At 38.4% G+C, this 20,427-nt stretch overlaps 1 protein-coding gene across 1 annotated transcript in view; it reads right to left on the reverse strand.

Moving 5' to 3' along the window:
• Nucleotides 1–20,427, reverse strand: part of LOC113113080 (uncharacterized) — an 83,281-nt gene that overhangs the window by 4,694 nt on the left and 58,160 nt on the right. The window contains exons 10-13 of the mRNA XM_026279240.1: nucleotides 4,700–4,817; nucleotides 4,441–4,616; nucleotides 3,787–3,920; nucleotides 3,516–3,687 (exon numbers count right to left, since the gene is read on the reverse strand). Coding sequence (XP_026135025.1) covers nucleotides 3,516–3,687; nucleotides 3,787–3,920; nucleotides 4,441–4,616; nucleotides 4,700–4,817 — 600 coding nt within the window. The remainder of the gene's footprint in view (nucleotides 1–3,515; nucleotides 3,688–3,786; nucleotides 3,921–4,440; nucleotides 4,617–4,699; nucleotides 4,818–20,427) is intronic.

A 20,427-nucleotide genomic window follows, 5' to 3' on the forward strand; every position in this document is an offset into this window, starting at 1 on the left:
ATTGGCATATAACAGATGGATTTCCTTCACCAGTCATGGTGCTTTGGGCCACCTGGATGCTATTAGAATGAGAGACAGGCCCTGCTCTCTCACCCTGGCCAGTGTGGGAATTATCAGGCACAGGGGAGGAAAAGCATACAGCGGCACTCTGGGCCATGGGTGGACCAGTGCATCTACCCAGAGGGGCGGGTAGATATTGTCGCAGCGTACGAGCACATGATGTCCCTGCAAGCGAGGCAGAAAATGATTCAGAGCCTTCCATACAGTCAGAAGCTCTAAATAATTTATGTGCGCTGAGCGTAGTCTGCTCGGCCACAGACCGTTCACTGTTCTGCCCTCCTGGGTGGCGCCCCAGCCTGTTAAGGATGCATCTTTCATCACAAATTTTGCACATCATAACCGTCCCCAGAGGGGTTCCCTGTGTGTAAAAGTCTGCGCTCTTCCAGTGGCACATCGCTGCCGAGCAGGCACTATTACAGAGCGGCAAAGATCGCACGTCAGGTTGAAATGTAGTGACAAAACCCATTTCATGAATGCTCTTGTGGCAGGGGGGCGTGGTTTAGCGAAGTCTGCAGCGGGAGAGAGAATCAGGAGATGAGCGGTAAGTGAGTGGTTTGGGCAAAAATTATCATCACCTGTTTCTTGTTCTAGTAATTGGCGTGGAGAGAGTATAAAACGCCAGGAGAGTCAGAAGCAAGCGATAGAGAGACGGACTGCTGACCCGAGCCGGAAATGGAAACCGGAAAGAGTGAAACGAAAGTAGTGTTGACGTGTCAGAATAAGAGTCACCGTTTGGGTGTTTGTAACCTTTTAATTATTTTTGTTTGTAATAAACCTGTCAGCAGTCCCGCCGACCCCTTTGTCCTCTTCCTTCCATCCCATGAACTTTGCTACACCGGGAGGAAGTAGGACCGTCGCTGCCGCCATGCAAAGTCCGGCCGCCACGCCGCTTGCGGATATCATCGCCTCCCTTGCAGTCCTTCACTGCGAACAACACCAGGCCCTGCTGGACCTGAGGACTGATCAGGAGAGGCGTTTCCAGGCCATTGTCCAGGCCCAGCAGGAGAACCGCAAGAGGTTCCGGAGCTGGATCGATCGGGAGGTTCGCGCAGAGAATGTCAGTTGGTAAACCCACCTACTGCCACAAAAGCACCTTTGCGCCTTCTTCCCTTAATGCAGGTCCCCTTCGAGAGAATTGGTATGGACCTCATCGGGCCATTAGAGCGATCGGCACGAGGACATTGCTTTGCATTAGTCATAGTTGATTATGCAACACGATATCCTGAAGCGTTGGCCCTCCGCAACATTTCCGCTAAAAGTGTTGCGGATGCCCTGTTTCGTCTTATCTCCCGAGTGGGGGTTCCAAAAGAAATCCTCACCGATCAGGGCACGGCGTTTATGTCACGTACGCTACGCGAACTGTACGGGTTGTTGGGCATTAAATCGATTTGAACTATTGTCTATCACCCACAAACTGACGGCCTGGTCAACGATTTAATCGCACACTTAAATCCATGATCCGTAAGTTCGTCCACGAAGACGCCAAAAATTGGGATAGGTGGCTAGAGCCCTTGTTATTCGCTGTGTGAGAGGTCCCGCAAGCCTCCACATGGTTCTACCCCTTCGAGCTTCTCTATGGACGCCAGCCCCGGGGGGTGCTCGACGTACTGAGAGAAACTTGGGAGGAGGGACCAATGGAGAATTTGTTACAAGCCCAGGACCGACAGAGCCAGCTGTATAACAGGGGAACTAGGTTACACAAATTTGCACTGGGAGAGAAAGTACTTGTATTACTCCCAACGTCAAGCTCTAAAGACCGGATAAGAATGCCCCCAGACCTTTAAAAAACCCAAAATGAGCATTAAAACAGGTAACAAACAAGAGAGAAAGTGGTGATTTAAGGTTGATTTATATTTCTGTGTACATGCAGGCTGCAGTGTAGCCTTACGTGCACCTCTCCAAAAAGCGTCAAATCTACGCTTACTGCAAGCACTGTGATTGGTCTGCTAGTACCCCTCCCTCTGTATACATTGGAGTTTTTAATGAGTGTTTTGCACTTTAATATATTTTAATGTTACAAGATAAAACAAAGCAACGAACAAGTGTCTTATCATTTATAATAAAATGTAGCATCACTTTATTGTCCACGACAAACAGTTGTTTTGCCATTGTTCAAGTCCTTGTGGAGATTGAAAGAATGCCATCTTCTGCTGTTCCATTGTCTTGTCTTTTTTTGTCTTTTTTTTAATATATATATTTATTCGCTGCTGTCACGGCTGATGCTTCTCGAACAAGCTGCTTCTTCTTCAGCTTTTGCCATGGTCTGTGGGTTACACAAGCAATATGCCTGTGGACACTGCAGACTAGGCGTTTGCATGTCTACTACACGTCAACACGGACAAACGAAGCAGCAATATAAATGAAAACGTTACAGCTTATGTCTGACGCAGAAGTATAATCAGCCTTTACCCACGGGTCGATACAAAACAAACTGGGGAAAACGAGGGGATCAAGGCATGTGATATGTCAATGAAAGACAGGAAAATGATCACGAGGGAACACCAAAAGTTGGGCTTAGTCACAGGAAATGGGGGTTAAAAAGGCACAATTTCCACAGGGATTAATCCAGGAAGGGAGGGGAAACCAGGGCAAAAAAAAACAAAACAGGAAAAAGCAGCAACAGACAAATCAAACCGCGTGTGTTAGAGATAATCTGTAGTTCTCTAAAACAGGGTGCAAGAGTAAAAATTCACAAAGAGTAAAAATACACAAGGTGCACAATTCAGTGTCCACAGAGTTTATTCCAGAAAAGGGAAACGAAACTCAGGCAAAGAAACACTGGAGAGCAGCAGGAAACAGAAGCGCTATCGTTTACTCAACCGGAAACCATTACTGGAATCAGCATACTTATATTTCAACAGTATATATTACTTTACAATAAATATATTCTCATTTTTGTTCACCCCTTTCAGTGTAATGGACTATATGACATTGAGTGTATTGTGGAATAGTCAGTGAGGAAATTGTGGTGATTTCAAACACAGCTCGTGTCTGAGCTCTCAAACAAACTCCATAATGTCATTAATATCAGTTTACATTTACAAACAATTATTTATTTTTGCCATTTAATGTAATAATCCAGTGAGATTTGATCTGACCTTCATCAGTCTGTCTACAATAACTTGAAGAAACAGAACAAACTGAGAAAGTCTCAATCCAGAAGAACTGTGGCAATGTCTCCAATACACTTCAAGAAACCTGTGAAGCTACAGTACTGTGCAGAGTTTTAGACACTTACAAATGCTGTAAAGTGAGGATGCCATCAAAAATAATGTCATAAATAGAATTTATTCATTAACTTCTATTAACTAAATTAAACCATCATTTTTTGTTGGTGAAAATACCACTGGCCTAAGACTTTTGCACAGTACTATACTGATTCTCACACACTGTCAGCATGACAAGACGGCTGCATTGCATTTATTAAAATGAACAAAAACTGATAATGTTTTTACCAGTTTTGGGCATCTGCTGAGGGACACAAACATTTCTGTAGGTATTCAAAGGGATACCAGCAATCTTCCCTTCAAACTTCAGCTCCACACACTGTCCAGCTGTGCTTTCATTCAGGTGGATTTTCACAGTGCACAGCTTGTCCTTCACAAAACATGAGTGTGAAAACATTTGCTGTTGAAGGAGAAAAGAACAGAGTGAACAGTTCAACATCCTAACATGACTAACATTAAATTAAGGACACGAGCGAGTCTGTGTGACTGCTTTTCTAACCTCATCATGTGTGACTGTGTAGGTAAACCGTTCCTTCAGAATGTCTTGCTTATGAAAAAAGAAAGGGTGATGAATGGACACTTCAATCATGTCTTTGTGGACAGACGTATTTACAGGCGGGAAGTCCAAAGAGCCTGAAAAAAGAAAAAGCCAATATATAAGATAAAATAACAAGAAAAAGGTAATCTTGTAAAAACAAATGAATCCCAACACTACAACAATATCCAAAAAGATTTGCATTTCTGGAAGGAAATGGCAGCAGAGCTTGCAAGGCAGCAGAACGAGAGTTAAGTCTTTAAGGAAGTGAATTTTTTTAGGCTCTAATTCGGTAAATGAAATGCTGCTGTATAAGCATGAACATGATGCAGTGCTTTTCTCATTATAAGGCAGTTGCATTGATGCAGTAGAGAAAGGACAAATTAAGCAAATATCAGTGACATCAACACTGTCTGCTGAACACTGCTTTAAGGCAAGTCAATACTAGATTTATCAACTACACCAATGGTTTGGGCTGAAACTATACTAAACAATACTTAGAAAACCATCTTTAAAATGTCTGAGAAACTTAGTGTTTCATCGTTAAAGGGCCTTGCAAACGCTGTAATAAACAGTAATACTGTTTCCATTTGATTAGGTTATACTTGGAGAACTTACATTTAGGTTTTTTCCCTGCAGTAAAGTCTTGGCTGTAGGTGAATTTAATGGAGACACTTTCTGATTTGTGTGGCCCATCATGTGCCGTCACCAACACTAAGTAGTTGTCACCCACATCACTGCTGTAGCTGCTTATATCAAGGTACGTCTGAGGGGTGTCAACGGTTTGGGAACCACTAGAGATAAATGGGATAGAAAGATTAAGCAATATGATAATGAATAAGAATTGAAATAGTATCAGCTGCTTAGACACACAGACCTTAAATAACCTCCGATCTTTACACTGAATTTCAGCTGTTCGGTTGGGGTACTGTAGTTCCAGTAGAGGACATTCACAAAGTTGTGACAAACAACACTGACGTTTGTTGGAGAAGGAACTGTAGAAAAAAAAAGTAAGTCTATTACACAAATCTATTAGTCTATTATACAAACTCAAATCCTTCCAAAATTTCTCAATGACTACTGAAATGCTGAGGCATTTTTAAAACAGACATCATCTTCTTCAAAAAATCTTAGAGTAGATTCCGATTATTGCTCAAACACAATCACTGAATTGTAGACATACTGACTGAATCTAAATGGAAAACATTGTAAATTAAATGTTAATAAAACATTGATGAGTCAGCTCAAATAGTGAATGAAAATGCAGCATACAAGTGTCAAGCGTACAAGTAAACTACTTCAATAAACCCTAAAATGAATCTGAACAGAGTGAGAGACCAGTTTAGACTGGAATAAGAATTTTTTCATATTTCAACAGGGTTAGATGTGATTTCTGAGTTAGATGTGTTCCTAGGTCAACATATTTTGTTGACCCTGGAACAACATTTAGTCCAAAAATGTCTTCTTGACCATATCCCTACACCTAAACCTAACCCTAACCATGAGTATTCCCTAAAATCAGAGGAAATTATAGATGAATGACACTGATGTACAAGCACCAAACACTGATTTTAAGCATAAACTTCACAAAATCTATAAACTGGTTTTTAAAATCTGATTGGTTAATCACAATGTTGTGCCAGGGACATGTCTCACTTGGTAAAATCAGGTTCTGCGGTAATGCATAATCTGAGGCTAATTTATTTAAGAGTCATAGTATTAAAATATATATAGGCTGTATACAGATGTTTTATTTGAATGATAAACCATCATAAAGATTTCAGGTCATTCTGAACTGAGGAAGTGGCTGATAGCATGTGGAAATGCAGGTCTTACTCAATATGAAGATTTCCATTCTCATGGTCGAACTGCGTGAGTGTGCGTTTGTTTGTTTGTGTATACACACACACACACACACACACACACACACACAAAAAAAAAACACTGGATCCATCAGAGCATAAACAAATTATTTTTTCCGATTTAATCATGTAATTTTAGTCATTGGTGTTAGATTTTAAAATGTTATACCACACAAAGACAGAAAAAAGTGATAAGCAAAGCTTATAATGCAGTTTCTGCATAGTATCTTTGAAGAAAATCCTCAAATTAGCAATGAAAGACAGCCTAATAATGAAAACCTTGCAAACATGTTTGAGAGCAGTACGTTGCAGAGAAGGGATTTTTTTTACAAATGAGGAAGTGTATTGCTTTTATACATTCTGAGTGCTTACTAACAGTTCAGTTTAGATGTGTTTAAGAGGAAATACACCCTTCAGCACATCCGGGACGCAGGATATCAGAGGTTTCTCACGCTGCACTGGTGTGATTTAAGTCCACTCTTCTTCCAGTCTCTTCAATAATTCGGAGACTGTAGTGGTATTCTGTGCCATAACTTTCTCAACAAGGATTTTCAATCAGGTTTAGATCAGAACTCTGGGCTGTCTATTTCATTATTTCAATATTTCCAACTTCAACTAACTGCTTAACCAATTGCAGTGTGAAGGGAGCTTTGTCTTGCAGGAAAATTGCAGGCTGATTGGGAGATGCTTGCAGGGAAGGAACTGCATGTTGTTGAAGTTTCTGATCAACAGAAAACATCCCCCAAACCATGACACTTCCTCCTCCACCTTCACTGACTTCTTTACACACTTGGGCATCAAACATAATGTTTCCCATGAGACCCAAATAAATTAAACATTGGACCAGTTCTCCTCTCTCCAACACAACATGCTCCTCAACAAAGACAAGCTTAGCTTTTTGACTCTTTCTGCTGATGAGAGGATTGGTCACTGCAGAGTGGGCTTTCAGTCCAAATTCTCTTAAACGCTGAGACACTGAATGCCGAAACAGATCCTTATCCTGTTCAGCACTTAACGGTCAATTCCAGCTGCAGTGTTGAACCAATTTCCCATTGAGAGTCTCCACATTATCCTGTCATCTCGTGCATTAGTCTTATGTGGACGACCAGCCTTTTTGTTCGACTTGAATTAGTAAGTGACACTATAAAAATGCAATGTTCTAGAAATCACAAATTTTGGATGACCATCTTCTTTTGCTAAAGCTGCCAATGGCCGTCATCTGGACAACCTGCTGTCGAGGGGTTTCAGTCCCTTTAGAACGAATGTTCTCACCATCTTGCAAAGTCACTGACAACTGGAAAGTTAGGCTGCCAGTTAAATAGGGTTTGTCAGATAATAAGCAGCAGGTGCCAGATTAACACCAATAACTGGGAGGTATCTGAAGTGTTCTCTAATTTGTATTAGTTTTCTTTTTCTAATATCTAATTTAAGATTTTTTTATACTGTGCTTCAGACAATATTTTAAACTATGCTTTTACTTCTGTTATGATAACTACAAATAGAACCACAATTAGTGACTTCAAAATTTAGGAAATTGTAGAATGTTCTCTAATTTTGAACTCCACTATGTATGTCCTACTACAGGTACTCATAAATCAGGTAACCAGACTAACCTCATCTTTACATGCAATTGAATCATAGATAACATCTTAAACCTTTACACATCTGAGATCATTTCATTAGCTTTTAATCTACATCTACCATCCTTAACACCACCAATGCCTCTGCCAGTTTTATTTTTGCGAAACCTAAAGGTCACCATTTCCTTCTTCAGACACACGCCAACCCTTTCGACTTCAGGTGTTTCTTAAAAACATGTAGAGTTGGAGCATGTCTAATATTTAGAGTTAGCATGTCTGATATGAGGCAGATGCCTATTCCAGTGCTTTGGAGTGGCAACTGCAAAGCCCCAATCTCCCATCCACTTATACCTAGTCTTCTGTACAGTTAACGTAGATTAATCCGAAGATCTTAAACACCTAAAGGGCTTATACACCTGTACAAGATAAAAATAATAAAAATAAAAGAACAAATAATATGGTGCTAAACCATTTACATACTAAAAAACGAATGCCTTAAAATCAATCTGAAACAGTGAAGACAGAATAGAAGATATATGCTTTCACTTACGAGTCCCTGACAAGAGACAATAAACATTGTAAAAAAAAAAACAATAAACAAAACATTGTGTTTTTGTAAAAATAAAATAAAAAATGAAGATAAAATAAAATAACAAAAAATTACTGAACTGAGATCACATGCCAACATTACTCTCCATTACTGTCTTCTGATCATGGCTCTGTCGTACATGTCCTGGGTGCAGGGGTTTTATAACAGCAATAATCCACTGAAGGGTGTTGATTTGTTTGTTGTTTGTGTTGCTTGATTCTTAAAATGATTTTAACCCGAGAGTGACAGAGTAACACATCCATGTACTGTACACTAACAAACAAGGTTTAAGGTCACACTGATTTGCAGCTGTAACCACGTGTGATCAGTGCTGTTTTCACACCCGCTCAGATCAGACCAAACTGTGGTTTTACTGAGACAAAAGTGTGAAAATAAAACCAAAGGCTACGCATCACGTTCTAGAACTGTGCTTTAAATAAACAACTCAAAACCTGGCCAGAACTTTCCAGCATGTGACTGGCTGAACACAACAAGAATAGAGAAGGAAATGTAAGGGAAGGGATCAAAAGAACAACAGGAATTGAAAGAGCAAAAGAGAAATGAGAAGTTTTAAAATGCAAACACAGAAGGAAACCATATGAACAGCAATTAGACCCTAACATTAATTCATTATAGAAACATACTGCAAACTGATACTAACGACTTCAATAAAGATATAAATACCTGCTAAAGTAAAACCTTAAAGGGATACTCCATTTCAAAATAAAAAAAAAGGTCATTAATCACTTACCCTTATGTTGCTCCAAACCCCTAAAAGCTTTGTTCATCTTTGGAACACAACTTAGGATATTTTGGATAAAAACCAGAGGCTTGTGACTGTCCCATAGACTGCAGGGTAAAATACACTGTCAAGGTCCAGAAAAGTATGAAAGAATAGAATACGCAGTTTGCATTAAGCAGATATTCTCCAAAATGGTGATACAGTGATGCAGAGAGACACAGAGGAGACAAAACCTTTCATAAAGTCGTTCTCATACAAAAAGTATTCTCGTCACTTCATAACGTTATGGTTGAACCACTGATGGTAGATGGACTATTCTGATGATGTCTTTCATACTTTTCTGGAGAGGTTTTAAAATACTCTAGTAATTTTACTTAATATTTTACTTATTTTGTCGGATATTTACTTTATTTAAGTACAATTTAAACTGGTTACTTGTACTTTTACTTGATTACTGAGTTACTGATGCGGATGAACTACATCTGGGTCGTCCTTCCTGTATTATACCACTCGATAGTATAGACGATGCTCCAATATTCGGCGGCGGAACTTACTCAGCTCTGTTTGCATCTTTTTAATCTTCTGTCAGCTCCACATCTTCCCTTGGATATTGTGTATGTACCACGTCGGAAATATATACATCGTCGGTCTCGGCGGAGTTATAACATCGATGGCTCATGTCAAATACGGTCCTTTTGGTCATCTAAACCATGCTCACTAAGGAGGCTTACACGGACTGTCGATTGCAGTGTATTAACCAACATGGCCAGATCGGTTGGCAACGATTCTGGTAAAAATATTTTTCCTTTGGATTACTTAATATACGACCGCTTTCCACTTAAGTACCCCTGGTGTATGATCTACTGTCTGACTGTGAGTTTGACTTTTTTCTGTCTGAGACACGGCAGAAACCAGATGACTTTTTCCATCTTAACCAGTCTGTTCCCCCAAGATGTAGTTATGTTTGTAAATCTCGTTACACGGGAAGAGGAGGGGGGCTAGCAATACTTTACAAAGAAAAATTGAAAGTATCTCAATTAACTTCGTCTACATATCTACCGCCCTCCCAAGAGCAATAATGTCTTTTTAACTGAACTATCTGAACTCTTGATTTATCTATGTTCCATATCTTCAAATGTTATCCTTCTGGGTGATTTTAACATTCACGCAGATAATGTCAGTAAAGCATTTACAAGTGAATTTTGATCACGTTTGGATTGCTTTGGTATACAACAATTTAACACACTGCCCACTCATACTAAGGGGCATACTCTTGATCTTGTTTGCTGCTCTGGTATAATATATCTTTTAATTGTACTGTTTCTGATCTATCCATATCAGATCACTTTCTGGTGTCATTTTGTTCCTAACTGGCCATTTTTAAGGTAAACCTGTGTTGCCCAGTTACATTTCGGAATATTAAGAACATTGATTTGACCACTTTTGCTGATGAGCTTGCCATCTTCTTCAGTAAATCTGATTTCTCTACTGTTGATGAACATGATTTTAGATGAATTCGCACCTGTGAAAACTTGAACGGTTTCATTTGTACATTCAGCTCCTTAGTTTACATCTTTATTGTGTCAAATTAAAACTAAAGGCCGTAGGTTAGAGTGGCTGTACGTCAGGTCTGGCCTTACTGTTCATAAAGAAATGTATGCTGAACATATTCAAAATTATAAAAAGGCACTGACTAAAGCTAGATCCGATTACTACTACAACATAATTTGAGTTAGCAATGGGAACTCTAGGTCTCTTTTCTTGGTGGTAAACAATATTCTGAAACCACCTGATTCTTTGCCATCTTATATCTATTCCACTGACTTATGTGTTCACTTTTTGACTTTTTTGCATCTAAGGTTGAAAATGTACATCAGAAATTACTTAATGGTACTCAATGACCCCTGTCAGTCTATAACTCACACACCTCCCCACTCAGTTTTCTCTAACGTTACACTATCAACTATTTCATAGATAGTGGTTCTGATAAGTAAATCTAAATTTTCGACTTGTCAGTTAGACCCCCTACCAACTCCTTTAGTAAAAGCTTGTTTACCAGCACTTTTGCCGTTGATTACTAAAATTGTTCACTCTTCACTTGGTTCTGGTTTTGTATCTCCATCCCTTAAATCTGCTATTATTACACCCATACGTAAGAAACCAGGTGTTGATCCATTTAATTATGAAAATATTTTCCAATTTCTAATTTACCATTTATCTCTAAGGTAGTGAAAAAGTGTATTGCAATAACCAATGATCTACTTTTGGCAGCTGACTCTGGGGTTTTAATTGGTATTACTGGCACTTCTCTGTCTTGGTATAGGTCATATCTATCTGGACGCAATCATCGTATTCAATTAAAAGGTTTTAGTTCACGAATATCTACAGTCATCACTGGTGTCCCCCAGGGTTCTGTTTTGGGCCCACTTCTTTTCATTATATATATGCTCCCTCTTGGTTATATTTTAAGGAAATATGGTATTAATTTTCACTGTTATGAAAATTATGGATGACATCCAACTTTACCTGTCTGCCAAACCCACCGGGTCTTTCCTCCACCATCTTTGTCAAGCTGTTTAGCTGATATTAAAGATTGGCTTTTAGCGAACTTCTTGAAGGCAAATGGTAACAAAACAGAGGCTCTGCTTGTTGGCACTAAGATCTGTTGTGTCTAAATTGAATTGTTTCTCTCTATACATAGACAATACTGCAATCTGTCCTTCCTCTCAAGTTAAAAGTTTGTTTGCGTGTCATCATGAGCTTTCTGTTTGCCACCGGTCTGGAAACAGCTGGGCCAATCAACGAACAGAGGGCGGGCTGAGAGCCGTGACGTAGATGTGTAGATTAACTTCGCATAATCTGCAAAAGTCGTTTACAGCCATGTTCACTCCGGTATTTCGCTCGGATCATCATGTGTTTACAACAAGTTTACAGTGGAAGTTCAATCATAGATTTGAGTTCGATGCATGATGTCTGTGCTTCGATGCGGCTGTACAGGCGCATAACATACGTCATAACTAAACGTATCTGATTGGCTTACGGTAACCAATGATTTTAAACTTCAGACAAGCACCCCCTAGCGAGAGAGAAAACACTTCTCTATTATGCCATTCCAGACTCTGTCTACGAAGCAAAGTGAAGTAGCAGAGTCTGGTATTACCAGGCTAGAAAATACTGTCCATGTCCAGAAAAGTAATAAAAACATCATCAAAGTAGTCCATGTGACATCAGAGGGTCAGTAAGAATTTGTTGAAGCATCGAAAATACATTTTACATGGTCCAAAAATAACAAAAATTATGACTTTATTCAGCATTGTCTTCTCTTCCGGGTCTATTGTGAGTTTTCATGACACTGACGCTTTTTCCTTTTAATCCCCTTCCCTGTATTTGTGAGTGTGTGTGTGTGTGTGTGTGTGTGTATGTTCCATTGTGCTGCATTTTATGTTATTGTTGCACTAGATGTACAGTACAGACCAAAAGTTTGGACACACCTTCTCATTCAAAGAGTTTTCTTTATTTTCATGACTATGAAAATTGTAGAGTCACACTGAAGGCATCAAGGGCTATTTGACCAAGAAGGAGAGTGATGGGGTGCTGCGCCAGATGACCTGGCCTCCACAGTCACCGGACCTGAACCCAATCCAGATGGTTTAGGGGTGAGCTGGACCGCAGACTAAAGGCAAAAGGGCCAACAAGTGCTAAGCATCTCTCGGGGAACTCCTTCAAGACTGTTGAAGACCATTTCAGGTGACTACCTCTTGAAGCTCATCAAGAGAATGCCAAGAGTGTGCAAAGCAGTAATCAAAGCAGAAGGTGGCTACTTTGAAGAACCTACAATATGACATATTTTCAGTTGTTTCACACTTTTTTGTTATGTATATAATTCCACATGTGTCAATTCATAGTTTTGATGCCTTCAGTGTGACTCTACAACTTTCATAGTCATGAAAATAAAGAAAACTCTTTGAATGAGAAGGTGTGCCCAAACTTTTGGTCTGTACTGTACGTGTTTGACCTGTACATTTGTAATTTTTCAAGTTTCATTTTCTGCCTTTAACAAAACTTCTGTAAAAAAAAAAAAAAAAAAAAAAGTACTTCTACTTTTTTAATACTTGAGTACAGTTGAAAGTTTTACTTTTAATCGAGTATGCCTTTGGGCAGATACTTGTACTTTCAATTGCAAAAAATTATCCAGTACTTTTTACACCTCTGCTTTTCTGGACCTTGACAGTGTAACTTGCTTGGTAGTGAACGGGACAGTCACAAGCCTCCCGGTTTTCATCCAAAATATTTTAAATTGTGTTCCGAAGAGGAACAAAGGAAAGACATCGGGGTAAGTTATTAATGATAAAATTTTCATTTTGGGGTGGAGTATCCATTTAAATGAGTGGGAATCTCGCTGAAAGCCATGTGATGATCTGCCATTAGAGCAAGTGGAATGCAAGAAACTGCAGGTAAAACATCAGTTACATTATAACGTTCAACAGATCATTCCATAAGGTTTGATTTTAGCCTGTGTGGTTGTGGAAATATGAGGAAAAACACAAAGGTACTTTCCGCCACCTATGGTCTGATTTGGGTGGGTGGGCACCCGGGTATTGGGGGAGATTTGGAAACATCCTGACAAATTTGGTGTTTCTAAGACTTGTTTAGGGTCAGTTTTGAGCCATTTGTTACTGTTACTGTCATAATAATTATAATTCAAATGCTTTCTGTTTCATTGACCACAATATCATTGCTGATAATTGATGACAAAGGGGCACTTTTGGTTAATTTTGGAAAAAGCCCCAAAAGCACCCCCCTCAGCAAGTGCCTGAGCTCCACTTCTGATGATAAATGATATAGAGCTCTATTTCTCTCTTGCAGACGCTCATAAATCGATTAGCGTGCTGATGGACCACAGAAAGAGAGCAACACAGACATCCACTTTACCAGCCACCTTGTTTCGGGAATACCCTGTCTAGAGAGAGTTTTATAAGGCAATTCAAATTATGTAAATAATAACATCAATAATAATAAAATATTAACAATATATAACATTACGGAGTAATTCAAGTTTATTGTCAAGTCATTTTGAGGTGTGGTTTTCTGACAGAAATGGGTGTCCTGTCTGAGCTAATGATCTCACCAGTTTCATTACATCATTCCCAGTGTTTCATAGAGGCAGATGGCCAGACTGACCTCTCCTGCCGTAATCTACGCTCCCATGGTAACAACAGGCTCTGTGGCTGATGAATGGCTCTTTAGGATTGTGTGTAATGTTTCTTCACCAGGAACTTGTCAAATATGTTTTCTACGAAAGCACATCTCATTGGTTCCTCACATGTTGAATTTAGTATTGGTTCAGGGAATGAAGAACATACAATATTCCAAAGATATATAGTTTTTTGCTACACTGGCCTGTTTCCACACATTTTTCACTCAATCATCCAAAAGGACTGCTTTACTGACTGAGACGGACAATTCAATTCAGATTCCTGGAGTATGTGAAGGCAGCCAGTGTCTGAATATTGACTTTAAATGAATGATAACAGAACTAGGCTGGAATAATGACACGATTGCTCAGGCCATGGCACTCAAAGAGAAATTGCAGGATTTAAAGGTCATGCTTCTGCTGGATGTTTTCTGAACAATTTTTGCACACACCGATGTTTAGTTACAAGTCTCCAAGCTAGGTGCCTTGATCTGAGATGGTTGTTTGACTACACAGACGACACAACATTCACAGAAGTGATGAGAACCCCATTCATGACTGAAGGAAGCGGGGCGCCGTCTTGGCTGGCAAGACTCTGAGGAGGCATTTATCTTCGGCAAGCTTCACTGACACTTATTAATCATAGATGCAGTTATCTGTCAGATGACAGAGAGTTTTAGTGATATCAAATGTTCTATTTTATCCAAATTTGTAGCATTTGCAGATTTTGTTGAACAAAAAGGGTTTCCCGATGCTGAACTGGCCACACTTTTAAAGGTCTAACGCTACCCATTTTTTGACAATTTGCAGTGAAAATTGAGCTGCTTGTGGTCTATGAAGAAAAGAGCCTTTACATATACATTTAGTAATTAGCAGATGCTTTTATCCAAAGAGACTTACAAATGAGGACAATGGAAGCAATCAAAAACTACACAAGAGCAATGATATATAAGTGATATAACAAGTCTCAGTTAGCTTAACACAGTACACATAGCAAGGGCTTTTAAATAATAAATAAACAAAAAACAGAGTAGAATAAGAATAGAGCAAGCTAGTGTTAGAGTTCTTTATAAATAAATATATATATATATATATATATATATATATATATATAAATATATATATATATATATATATATATATATATAAATATATATATATATATATATATATATATATATATATATATATAAATTAAAATAAAATAGAATAGAAAAAGATCAGAAAGGTAGTTAGATTTTTATTTTTATTTGATATTTATTTTTTTTTAAAGGACAGAAGGGTGGATTTTTTTTTTCTTTATGTAATAGGTGAGTTAAAATTTATATTGTGTACGCATACATCTTCGTACATAAACGTGACCAAAAGAATGCTTTTATTTAGCAGCTAAGAACCAAAACAATAACAACAACAACAACAACAGAATAATCGTCACAATTGAGTAATTTCGTCTATTTTAAAATCCACGAGCGGTCACTGCTCGTGATGAAGGGGAACATTTCAATATTAGCAAACTGTCAGAGACTCACGGCTCGCTGCTACAGTATACAAGTTCCCTATAAGTGTTTTAAACCAAGAAATCAGAACTAGTTTGAATCTCGAGAGGTTTTGAAATGTAAGTATATTAATTATAGACTGAACTCAAAAACTGGCTAGACGATAAAGTAGTCTACATTAATATAATAGCATATTCTCTATAAAGGTGACTTTGAGATTTGAGTAATTTCCAGACAGGAATCTCATGTTTGTAAAACGTGTTTATAATTCCAGAATCGTAACTTACTTCCGAACCCAAACTTACTATCAGAGCCTGTCCACGCATTTAAATATTGCAAAATGAAAGGTTTTAGACATAAGGACAGATAAGTTAAACTGAAACAACAATGTGCCACCGTTAGTTAGTACGAAGACTTCAGCGATACTCACCAAAACCAAAGACTGGAAGCAGAAAGGCGTAAAACACACCAAACTGGACAGCGGGATCCTTGGACATTATGATAAGCCGGTTTTCCAAAACGTCTCAGGGCAATTTTAGATGTGGTTCCTAAACCAAAAAGACATTTCCTGAGTCGGCTCTGTGTTGTAGTCTCTATACACGCTCTTACTTCGTCTGGACTTGCTCTGACAGGGTTACCAAATACTCCGGCCGGGGGCGGGGCGGATTATAGGCTGAATATTACCTGTAATTCTGGCCAAATTAAAGATTAATTGTACAGGAATTTGGACAACTGATAATGTTTAATAAAAATATATTAGTAATGATCTCTAATTCGCCTGATTAGCTAAGTCCGCCATAGAAACAAAAACACAACATTCAACTAATAAAAAAGCACATATATGACCTTAAGGGGAACCGTCAGGGCCCTCTAGTGTAAAAACAATATTTATAATTTTTAAATATTTTTTTAAATGACAAACTTTTAAACATTATTTTTTAAATAAAATGACACAATTTCCTATTTTAAGCAATTCATAATTTCACAATCATCTAAATAAAATAATACAATTTCTGTGAAAATAACCTTCACTGGAAAGAAAATGTGTCATCAGATCGACTTTTCGTAGGCTACATCACCCATTCAAGATTCAAGATTTAAGATTCAAGATTTTATTTGTCACATACAAGTTATATCACATACAACAAGCAGTGAAATATAGGTCTGACATACTCTTTGTAGACTATGCTAAAAAGATTTATTAAATTTAAAATTAAATACAAATAATGAAATATATGAAAAAAATTAGAAGAAAAAATAAGAAAACATTTAATACAAATAATGAAATATAAACAATATATTACAGTAATACTCAGATGTGGATGTCTTGCAAAGAGGGTCTACCTGTCTCTATAGAGATGTTCTGGAGATGCGCTCAGCTGAGTGCACTACTCTTTGCAGGGCTATACGATCCTGGGCTGAGCTGTTTCCATACCACGATGAAATGTCAATATACTTAATATAACATTGAAGCATCCTAGGTGTATGTGACTTTCCTCATTCAGAATAATCCAATTGAAGTTATATTAAAAATAGTCCTTGCTCTTCCAAGCTTTTCAATGGGGTAAGCGGGTGTTTGTCAACTGTTTTGAAGACATGAAAAAGTGGGTGCAGCTGTAATAAAACATCCCTGCTGGGTGAATAAAGATGCCCTGTAGTGAATCAATGTGTTTTTATGAGATAAATATCCAGATTTCAAATGTAATAAACACTGTTTTTTTTCACTTCTGCTGACTATGGGGAACCGGAAGACATGCAGGTGGAAGATGGAAGATGTATGTGTCATGCATGCGCATGTCAAAATGTTTATTGCATTTGAAATCTAGATATTTATCTATATTTATAGATATATTTATATTTATCTATAAATATTTATATATAGACTGCAGAATACTGAGGTAAGAACCTGCGATACTAAGCAGTCATGCCAAGGAAGGATGCAGGCTGTCCAGATGATGCTGGCACAGGAAGGTTGAGAATTGCCTCTAATTCAGACTGAAGTTGGATGATACCTGAACTGGATACCCGAAGACCCACAGTCTATTGGTGGGACAACAAAAATGCATTGAATCTTGCAAGCCAGATTATTAGGATTAATAGGTGCGTTTACATGGACACGTTTTGCTTCCGTTGGAATAAATTAATTCTGACTGACCAATCCAAACGTAGTGTTTACATGAACGCTAAAAAAAGTGATTGGGTTGATAAGCATGTTTATATGTCACAAGCTTCTGATCGGATTTAATCTTTTAACATGCGCACACTTCATGAATATACAGAGTTTCCCTGCTGGTGTCGCATACTGTTTTAAAAAGCACATGTGATATTAATCTACTTCGGGTCCTAATTAGGTGACGACCAGCACATAAACTGTTTTGCTGTGCTGCTTAATGTTACTTTTTTAAAAAAGTAGTAAAAGTGCCCCTTCCCACACCCAAAACTAGTTGTCTGTTGATGAGAGTCTTAAACAAGGACTGGTGGACGTTGTCCTGCTCCTCTTTACAGACGCTGAGTGAAAGGGGAGTTTTATAATGACAGGACACTTATTTATGACGCTTTATTCACCAGGAAGAACAGCTCTACCATGCGTCATACATCATTATGCTATTTCTACATCACTGCACATGCGCAGTACTTTCCAAGTCAAGTCAAGTCACCTTTATTTATATAGCGCTTTAAACAAAATACATTACGCCAAAGCAACTGATCAACATTCATTAGGAAAACAGTGTGTCAATAATGCAAAATGACTGTTAAAGGCAGTTCATCGCTGATTTCATCTCTGTTCAGTTTAAATAGTGTCTGTGCATTTATTTGCAATCAAGTCAACGATATTGCTGTAGATGAAGTGACCCCAACTAAGCAAGTCAGAGTAGACAGCGGCAAGGAACCGAAACTCCATCGGTGACAGTATGGAGAAAAAAACCTTGGGAGAAACCAGGCTCAGTTGGGGGGCTAGTTCTCCTCTGACCAGATGAAACCAGGAGTTCAATTCCAGGCTGCAGCAAAGTCAGATTGTGCAGAAGAATCATCTGTTTCCTGTGGTCTTGTCCTGGTGGTCCTCTGAGACAAGGTCTTTACAGGGGATCTGTATCTGGGGCTCTAGTTGTCCTGATCTCCGCTGTCTTTCAGGGCTGTAGAGGTCCTTTCTAGGTGCTGATCCACCATCTGGTCTGGATACGTACTGGATCCGGGTGACTGCAGTCACCCTCTGATCTGAATACAGACTGGATATGGTGGCTACGGTGACCTCGGAATAAGAGAGAAACAGACTAATATTAGCGTAGATGCCATTCTTCGAATGATGTAGCAAGTACATCGGGTGGTATGGAAAGCGTTCCTGGTTCCGGTTTACCTAATTAATGCAGCCTAAAAATTTAACAGATTTGGGTATTAAAAGCATATTAGTATGTTATGTGTAAGCCAGGTTAAAGAGATGGGTCTTTAATCTAGATTTAAACTGCAAGATTGTGTCTGCCTCCCGAACAATGTTAGGTAGGTTATTCCAGAGTTTAGGCGCCAAATAGGAAAAGGATCTGCCGCCCGCAGTTGATTTTGATATTCTAGGTATTAGCAAATTGCCTGAGTTTTGAGAATGTAGCGGATGTAGAGGATTATAATGTTAAAGGAGCTCATTCAAATACTGAAACCATTCAGGGCTTTATAAGTAATAAGCAATATTTTAAAATCTATACGATGTTTGATAGAGAGCCAGTGCAGTGTTGACAGGACCAGGCTAATATGGTCATACTTCCTCGTTCTAGTAAGAACTCTTGCTGCTGCATTTTGGACTAGCTGTAGTTTGTTTACTAAGCGTGCAGAACAACCACCCAATAAAGTATTACAATAATCTAACCTTGAGGTCATAAATGCATGGATTAACATTCCTGCATTTGACATTGAGAGTATAGGCCGTAATTTAGATATATTTTTGAGATGGGAAAAATGCAGTTTTACAAATGCTAGAAACATGGCTTTCTAAGGAAAGATTGTGATCATATAGGCACACCTGATGACGAAGAATTGACAGAGCAGCCATCAAGTCTTGAACAGTGTTCTAGGTTAATATATGCAGAGTTTTTAGGTCCTATAATTAACACCTCTGTTTTTTCAGAATTTAGCAGTAAGAAATTACTCGTCATCCAGTTTTTTATATCGACTATACATTCCATTAGTTTTTCAAATTAGTGTGTTTCATCAGGCCTCGAAGAAATATAGAGCTAAGTATCATCAACAGCGCTAGTACTGAGCCTTGAGGTACTCCATACTGCACTTGTGATCAATATGATACATCTTCTTTCACTGCTACGAACTGATGGCGGTCATATAAGTACGATTTAAACCATGCTAATGAACTTCCATTAATGCCAAACAAAGTGTTCAAGTCTATGCAAAAGAATGTTGTGGTCAATTGGGTCAAACGCAGCACTAAGATCCAATAAAACTAATAGAGAGATACAACCACGATCAGATGATAAGAGCAGGTCATTTGTAACTCTAAGGAGAGCAGTCTCAGTACTATGATACGGTCTAAATCCTGACTGGAAATCCTCACATATACCATTTTTCTCTAAGAAGGAATATAATTGTGAGGATACCACCTTTTCTAGTATCTTGGACAGAAAAGGGAGATTCGAGATAAGTCTATAATTAACTAGTTCTTTGGGGTCAAGTTGTGGTTGGAACTGTTCCTCGGGGGAGTCTATAGTGCACTGACTGATGTGATACTGTAGCTCACGGCTGAACGGTTACAATTTTATCTCTAATAGTATCGATTTTAGAAGTAAAATAGTTCATAAAGTCATTACTTCTGTGATGTTGGGAAATGTCAACACTTGTTGAGGCTTTATATTTCATTAATTTAGCCACTGTATTGAATAAATACCTGGGGTTATGTTTGTTTTCTTCTAAAAGAGAAGAAAAGTACTCAGATCTAGCAGTTTTTAATGCTTTTCTGTAGGATAGGTTACTTTCCCGCCAAGCAATACGAAATACCTCTAGTTTTGTTTTCCTCCAGCTGTGCTCCATTTTTCGGGCTGCTCTCTTTAGGGTGCTCATTATACCATGGTGTCATACTGGTTTCCTTAACCTTCCTTAAGCGTAAAGGAGCAACTGTATTTAAAATGCTAGAAAAGAGAGAGT

The sequence above is a fragment of the Carassius auratus genome, chromosome 13 (genome assembly GCF_003368295.1).
Source record: "Carassius auratus strain Wakin chromosome 13, ASM336829v1, whole genome shotgun sequence".
NCBI classification, from domain to species: Eukaryota; Metazoa; Chordata; class Actinopteri; order Cypriniformes; family Cyprinidae; genus Carassius; species Carassius auratus.